Raw genomic sequence first — 8538 nt, 5'->3', positions numbered from 1 at the left:
GAACAGAGATCTACCCTGACGTTCTTCACAGTTCCACTTGAGCAAGATGAAGCAGGAGACACACTATTAAGGGAGAGCTAGCTTATAACTATTTAAATTCAGATATTTTTAAGTCCCCCATCTGGCAATCCGTGACATTCTTACAAACAACAGTAAAACTCTACCCACAGGGAAATAGTTCTCTACATTTTAAGTATACAATTGTATATTATATAATTATATACCAATGTATATAGTATTATAATACATAGTATATTTTACATAGTATATAATATAATTGATAAATAATTATTGATATAAATAATTGGCCTCAGAGAACTCCCACAACAGCTTTCACAAGCATTTCCATTTATTTCCCCATTAGCTTATATTTTTTCCCCTCACTAAGAGGTAATAGAAATAACTTTACAGAGAACAGAGCCGCAGCTTCCCTCCTCGGTACCCACTCAGCCTACCTAGACCATCAATACAGTAAACCATCCATAGCAGATATAGGACTTATGCCTGTAGCTCACATCTCAGTATTTCATCTCCAGCCAGTAGCCCAAACCTTTGTAACAAAGAAATCCACATAGATTCCCTTAGGCGCAGAGCAAGAGTTGTTTCAAAAAGTTCTTTCCCAAGGCTTGAAATAAACCAAGTCTTCTCCTTCCACAGGATGGAACACAGCTCCTCCTCACTCGAGCTCCTTCCTTGAGGACAAAGAACACCACCACTACACAGGAGCCACCCCGGCTCCCAAGGAAGAGACCCCTTCACCAGGGAGGGGCTCTTCCCCACACACCCCACTCAGAGGGTGGCCCCGAGGGGCAGGGCACAAGTGGGGACTCAGGGGGCAGCCCCCAAGGGGGCAGGGGAGGGGCTCCAAGGGGCAGGGGTGGCCCCCAAGGGGGCAGGGGCTCCAAGGGGCAGGGGAGGGACCGAGAGGGCACAGGGGAGGGACCCCAAGGGGGCACAGGGGAGGGGCACAGGGGAGGGGAGGGGCCCCGAGGGGGCGGGGGGCCACGGAAAAAAAACTGCCACTATGTTTCACCCACCGTCCCGCCCAAAAAAAAAATTATATCTTTTTAAAGATAGTGCAAAACCGGGTCTCTAGCATTATTGGAAGGGGGGAGAACACAACCCACACTAAGTGACCAGAGCAGTCACCCAGTGTGAGCTGTGTTCTCCCCCCTCAAAGTCAAACCAACACAGAAAAAAACCAAGTGAAAACACCAAAAACACAAAAACCAAGACAAAAAACCCACAAAAAACACCAAGTGAAAACACCAAAAACACAAAAACCAAGACAAAAAACCCACAAAAAACACCAAGTGAAAACACCAAAAACACAAAAACCAAGACAAAAACCCACAAAAAACACCAAGTGAAAACACCAAAAACACAAAAACCAAGACAAAAAACCCACAAAAAACACCAAGTGAAAACACCAAAAACACAAAAACCAAGACAAAAAACCACAAAAAAACACCAAGTGAAAACACCAAAAACACAAAAACCAAGACAAAAAACCACAACACCAAGTGAAAACACCAAAAACACAAAAACCAAGACAAAAAACCACAAAAAACACCAAGTGAAAACACCAAAAACACAAAAACCAAGACAAAAAACCACAAAAAACACCAAGTGAAAACACCAAAAACACAAAAACCAAGACAAAAAACCACAAAAAACACCAAGTGAAAACACCAAAAACACAAAAACCAAGACAAAAAACCACAAAAAAAGCACCCACTAACTAACCGACAGTGCTCTAAACAAAACATCACCCGACAAAAAGTCCCCAACACCAAAAGCAACACACTAAACAAACAAGGACACACTCACCTCGCTCCGTGCAGCTGCTCCGATCCAATGCCACCTCTGCTCCTCGAACTGCTTCTGATGAACCGCTGCGACAGCCGGCTCGCGGGGCTCACCCGCCCTCCATCCAAATGCTCTGCTGCGCTGCTCACCCTGCCAAAAAAGAATAAAGACAAGCCTTAAACAACCCCAGCAAAGAGGACTCAAACTCTCCAAACAGCCCATTACTCACCACACCGTGACACCCGGGGACGTGACGCCGGCTCTTCTTCCCTCCCTCGCTGAAGGCTGCGCTCCTTTGGGCTCTCCGTCCTTCCTCGTCCGCCTTGCCTGTAACAAACAGCACAAAAAACGCCGTACCAGCCTCTCGAGGGCTCGCTTCTGCCCGCTTCCTCGACGGACATAGGCGTAGCCCAGTAAGCTCTAGGGAAAGAATGCTCAGGGGATACCTTAGGGATCTCTTACCACATCTCCAAGCTGCTTATCCTGACGACCGCAATACTCTCTTCTCCCTGCTGACAGAAGGACAAAAAAAGCCCACGGATGCCACTCGATACCTTTAGCCTGGACCTTAGGAAACGCTTCTTGACCCAAAGGGGAGTTAAACGCTGCACTAGGCTCCCCGGGAGAAAGTCGCCTCCGCGTCCTGGGATGTCTTGAGGAGCCCTTTGGATGCGGTGCTTCCAGAGGAGATTCTGCTGAGCCTTGTAGACGCCTATGCTTAAGCTGCCGCTGGAAACGACGGTCTTGGACATCTCTTCCCACCTCGGCGCCTCTAGGATTCACCAGCCTTTCACCTACGGGATCTTCAACCGGCTCCTCCGCACCTCAGAGGAAATCGTCCTTCCTCCGGGACTCTCGCTTCCGACGAACCCGAGGAACCGTCTCGGCAGCCGCTGCTGAACCTTAGAAGGGCTTCTTCACCTCCGCCTTCTCTCATCCCCTATTTCACAGGTGACAGTCCTGATAACGACACACCCGCACGTTCCCTAGCCTCTGTTTTGCTGTTAGTGATCTTGCAAGCTTCGGTTAGCCGTCTCCTTCCCCCCACAAAGGGGATGCTGAACTGGCTTTCACCTTCTTTTTCCTCTTTGAGGTGACGCCCGTCTCCTGCCGTAGTTGCTCTTTTTCTTATTCTTGAGAACGCAGCCTGATGAAAACAAAGAGAGGAAGGCGTGACGGTCGAGAACAGCTGGCGGAACCCCTTCGGCCTGCAATAGGAGAAAACTTGTTTCAGCAGTCCTTGCGTGGCTGCACCCTCGCGCTCCCAGCCGCGCCGAGGCTGAAAGTACACGGCCCCATCCCGCTCTCTCTTACCGAGGACTCCGAGAAGCCCCCGCTGAAAAGCTTCCAGGGGGCTGACGGCGCCTCGGTACGGCGCTACGACACGGAAAAAGGAGCGGTGGTCCCCTCCGAAAAAGCGACGGCGGCCGGACGACCGCGTTAGCCCGGCTGCGAAAAGCCGGGGGGAGCTCCGCGCCGGCACACGGACTCGGCGCGGCGGCTGCCGCCCGCTGCGGGCGGACGGCCCCGAACGGCTCTCCGGAGCTCCCCGCCTCCGCTCTCCCGTTCATACCTGAACAACTCACCGTTTCGGGCTGATCTTCACCGGGAGACGTCCCACCGCAACCTGAAACAAAACAGCAGAACACAAAGAGAAAGTTACAAAAAAACCCAACCTCAAAGTCCCGTACCAAAAAAGCAGCCGAATAAGCACCGAAACCTCACAAAGAAGCAGAGCCCACGCCGACTACCATCTTCTATGGAATCCCGGATCCCTCTGATGGCTCCCTACGGCCTCCGGAGGAGCTTAAGAGGCGTAGCGGGAGGACCCGCCCCCGGCTGCGAACCAGTCGCGGCTGCGCCGCCCCCGCGGCACCTGGGAGTCGTTACCTCGTTAGAGCCGGGCGGGGGTTTGACAGCTCGACACGCGGACTTCCGATCTGAACTAAGGATCTGAACCGCATTTTCAATTCAAGTTTGTAGTCCGCTTGTCCCCACTTCATTCTGAGACTCATTAATAAGTGAAATCACTGTGGCTCGTTCAAACAGATCGCTTTAGGTCTCACGACACCCTTCTGAAGAACGTCCCCGGCCTTAACGCTTTCCAGCGGCCTCTGCTCTCTACTATCTCTACTCCATCTTCCTTACCCCCTTCATAAATAATAATAATAATAATAACAACAATAATAAAAATAATAATAAAGAATAAAAATAATCTAAATATAAATATAACTAAATAATAAATAAAAATAATAAATAAATAAATAAATAAATAAAAAAGAAAAGAAACTAGAAAAAGATGTGTTGAACCTGTGAATACTTTGGACCTGACCCAGAACATGTGACTGAAGGCAGCATTGAAAACATGGCAGCGGGGATGTGACGGATTCCCCGGTGGGTTTGCGATGCGCTACAGAAAATTCCCGACCGGTCAAATGTGAAGCGTGGCTTTGCGAGCGGTTCCGTGCGGTGTCGCTTGGGATTGCGCTCGTGTGTCGCGAACATCAGCTGGAATGATTTGGGTGAGACTTCACTTATCTCCAGTAAAGGACACGGGTACTCTGTAAAGGCTGCTCTAATCAAAGGCACTTTCAATGGCGGTTTCGTTCTTAATTGAAACTCCTGAAAGTTGGACTCCGCTCATTTTCATGTCTACGATGGTAGAAGTGTGAATGTTTTTATTGCACGCTGTTACACGTGCATTTTACACGGCCATCGGCAGCATCAAACGGGAAAAGAAGGGAGATCTGAACGTGCAGAGTGAGGTGTCAGATCCCGCCGAGGACAAGCAAAGTTACTGCTCAGCTACCTGTTCCTTAGATCAAACCGGCCGTCTGCTCGGCTACGTTTCAGAGCGAGACTTGTGAGTTAATAGATTTCATAAGAACAAGACGAAGAGCTTTCTAATGCCAGGACCCTGATATTTATTCCAGTGAAGAAAACAGAAACTAAACATGATCTTTCACTCCATTTGGACGAAATCCATCCATCTGCACAGTCGGCACTTGGAAAGCGAGCTGAAGGTCTCTCGCTTCATTTCTTTTAACTGCCTCTTTTTACGAAGCAGCGCCGTCAGAGCGCTCCGTCACAGCTCTAAACGAACGGCCTGAGCGAACGGGGGTGCTCGGCGGAGGTGGACGAAGCGGGAGCTGACGTACCCCCCCCTCCGACTGCTGACGGCTTTCCTGGCCGCTCTCGGCCCGCGTCAGCCGTAACTGATGAGTTTGGCCCCGTTTTCACAATGTCATCTAAATTCACCTTGTCCCAAACGCGCAGCCTCATAAGGTACGTGACAGGTGATGAAAAGATGGAACGAAAAATAAAACTGTAAAACAGGACTAGTGCTGATTCGGTAGTACCCAAACTGCATCCTGAGACAGTAGGGAAACGGCTGGCAAACTCCAGATGGTCACTGCAACTGCGATTTCAGACACGTTTTCGGCAGGGCTTCCTCCCCTCCCCGTGACAACAGACACGCGTTCACATTTAACAACTGATTGATTTATTTAACAATACAAAGTTCTTGCTAGTGTGTATTTTAGCAGAGACAACTTGAGAAACAAAATTAGCTTTTGTTTTATTCCTTTTTAAAGTTTAAATGTTTACACAAAAACAACCTTTACTTCAGTCAATACAAAATCAACACACACACACACGAAGTACATTAAAAAAATCACGACAAAACAACAACAACAAAAAACAACAAACAAGCAAACAAAAAAAACACAGAAAAAGGATGAGAATTCAGTGTAAAGGATCCAACTGCAAGGAAGGCGAGATGGGGCAACGTGGACGAGGCATCATGCTCATTACACCTCAGTAGTTGAAATTATTAGTACAATACAAAAACAAGATACATTGCAGTTAGAATTAAAACCTGTCTCTTTATATACATACACACACATATATATATACCATATTATTTCATGATATAAAGATCTGTAAATTCTGTAGGCAACATAATTAATACATGAAATATATAGTTTGCTCTTCACTGGAAAGTCACCGGAGTGGCGTACAAGCGCTGCACGGTACAGTGGTTCCCTACTGGACAGCGGTGAGCAGACCGTGGACATCCAGCCTGGATGCGATAGCCCCTTGTCTCTTTGCCGACCTGTGCTGTTTCTCACACGTTCGACGACACGGTGAGAAACTCTGGTTGCCGTCAGCAGTGATTTCCAGTGCTTCATTTCCTGGCATTAGTCTGTTACCCGGCTTAGGCGTAGTCACCTGCCAGATCCACTGTTTCTCATTCCCTGTTGCACTTTATAACCTGAAGTCTAAAGATATCTTGTAGGTATCAGAGAGACTGGCTTCTAGGTTGAGATATTTGGGATACGCGGTTCTTCAAGATGCCTTCAGGAATCTGTAGAAATATTTAAAGTAGGGCGGACAATTCATGATCAAATCTTGTGATACAAAAAAAAGGGGATCTGTATAGCAGTGGCTAACTTCAGATTCAATCCTTAGCAGTTTTTCTATTGCTTTATTATTAAAACCTAACATTCATTTTTCGTATATTAAGTGAGCAGAGCATCCTTCTGATGGAAGTGCTATGTTACCTTCGACAACAGCAGGTAGTAAAGGGGAAAGTAAACTTTAAAATCAGGTGTAATTTTAAAGAATCATTTAAAGGGATCAAATCTCTTTGTATAATGGATACTGTGACTGGCAACCGACAGAAGTTACATTATAAAACTGTTGGTGACTCTGCTGTCTGTGCTAAACAGCTGTATCTTCATTACTTACAGATGTTACAAAATTTCCAAGCCAGAAGGTGAAAAGGGGAAGGAGAAAAGTAGTCTAAAAGTTTTACAACTTGCATTTTCACTAACAAAGGTTCAATTTCCACACAACTGTTTTTTTTTATTTTTTTGATTGTTTTTTGTTTGTATTTTTAGGTTCTGTTGAACCCAGCTCAAAAGAGGCAAATCTGAAGCCAAAGAATGACACCTGCTCCTGAAATCAAACAGCCTGACTTACACAAAACCTACCCCAAAGGTAATTCAATGCAATGGCTGTCAAGGCCTGTCTGAAAGTTACCGCTTTCACTTTGATCAGTGGTTGCACTGATCACTGACAGCCATGTCACAAATGATCCTTATTGCTCATTCATCTACTATTTCTTTGCTTAACAGTGCAACACGTAGCAGAAGTCAATGTTCATCAGTTCCCCTGAGGCTCCATGATAAGTTATCATTTGTTCACTTTCATTTTATAACTCTGGAGATTCCTAATTGATGAAAAATCCTGCTTTGTCATTGCCCCCCTACTCTGCTCTCTCCAGTTGGCTACTGCTTTACTTCACAAGAAGCGTGTGCGCTGCTCACAGATATTTTTGTTACGCTTCCTGGGACAGTCCATGGAAAGTTGGAAAAGCATATTCCAATGTCAAGAAGAAGTGTAGAAAGAGTAAAGAAATCTCCCAGAGCGATGGCACGGCTCATTTCAGGAGGCTTTCTTTTTAGTTCTGAAATACTTACTGAGACATAATTTGATTCCTCGAATGGCAGGCGGACCTTAACTGTACTAGTCGAGGAGAACTGGCCCCCTGATTCGGTGCGTGTGTACTGGGTACAGTTATCATATGGTTCTTTATAACTCTTTCCAACCTGAAAAATAACAGAAATAATAAATAAATCATAGCATAATAAGATAGCACAAACAGAATAATGCAATAGTAAAGCAGACCCCGGTAGAAGGGCTGGGATGTCCAAATCAATCTGACGGTGCCGAGATGTTTATTTCCCATCTACTGAGCTGACTCACCACCAGCTTCCACAAAATCCCTTTTCTGGTCACCTACGTGGAAACAAGCACGAGCTGGTGGCAGAATAAATCTAGAGGTATGAACATAAATGCTAAGGGACACCACAGAATATATCTGGTAATATAGGTGGAATTAAATATAAAATATTGCTTAAGACGGCCACTGGGTGAGACGGCGTAATTAACTGCTCAGAGCAATAGCAGGAGGTAATAAAAGCACGACCTCTCATAAAGAAATCAGCGAGTACTGTCATCTGAATTCTGACTGGTTTTTTGAAGAATCATAAACTCTCTGTCAGATATCTTATTTAATACACTCTAAGTCTGCAAATAGGTGAAGCAGAAATCCGCACTGGTGGGACAGAGAAACTTTGGAGACAGTCATCAGAGTCAATGAGATGCTGTTCTATTAGGTGATTGAACTAAACTGAAACAATTTATGCATGACCTAGAGGGTATGTTTTCCATCTCTACTTACAGGTTTGCAGGTCTCCTCACTGAATGCAGGACACGTAATTTCAGATGTGGAAGAGATAAGCTGGTTCTTGAGACGTGTACAACTAGAAACAGTGCAGATGTTGTAAGGGTCGTTTATGAACTCTCCAGGCTGCAAGTGAAATACAAAATGTGATAGGAAGAGGTGAAGGGAACTCAGACAACTGTTTCTCTCCTCTGAAAATGACTTTCATGTTGTTTCTCAGTCAATTATTTTTAGGTGAAGAGCAGTTTTGAATAAAGAATTTTGTGTACATCGTGGTATGCCACAAGCGGAGAGAATCTTGTGGCATTTCTCTTGAAAAAGAAAGCACCCAGAGCTTTTAAAGCACATTAACAATACAAAGTCATCGGCGCCCATGGATTTTGCCTAGGGAAAGCTAAATAGTGGCAATAAGATTGTTTCACGAGCAGGTGTTTCTAACATTCTTCAGAACCTGGAAACTAAGTAACAGAGAACATTTC

At 45.8% G+C, this 8538-nt stretch overlaps 1 protein-coding gene across 1 annotated transcript; it reads right to left on the bottom strand.

The window, feature by feature from the left end:
* Positions 1-324: 324 nt before the first annotated feature.
* Positions 325-5091, bottom strand: LOC140253331 (uncharacterized). Its single transcript, XM_072338846.1, has 9 exons — positions 4981-5091; positions 3700-3762; positions 3396-3556; positions 3124-3186; positions 2884-3017; positions 2272-2321; positions 2039-2136; positions 1831-1959; positions 325-692 (listed from the first exon to the last, which is right to left on the bottom strand). Exons 1-9 carry the CDS (start codon positions 5089-5091, stop codon positions 677-679), a joined length of 825 nt encoding a protein of 274 aa, XP_072194947.1. The 3' UTR covers positions 325-676.
* Positions 5092-8538: the final 3447 nt, after the last annotated feature.

Source organism: Excalfactoria chinensis, chromosome 5 (genome assembly GCF_039878825.1).
Source record: "Excalfactoria chinensis isolate bCotChi1 chromosome 5, bCotChi1.hap2, whole genome shotgun sequence".
NCBI classification, from domain to species: Eukaryota; Metazoa; Chordata; class Aves; order Galliformes; family Phasianidae; genus Excalfactoria; species Excalfactoria chinensis.
Note: the sequence above shows the minus strand (reverse complement) of the source record. Positions and strands in the feature narration are given on the sequence as shown.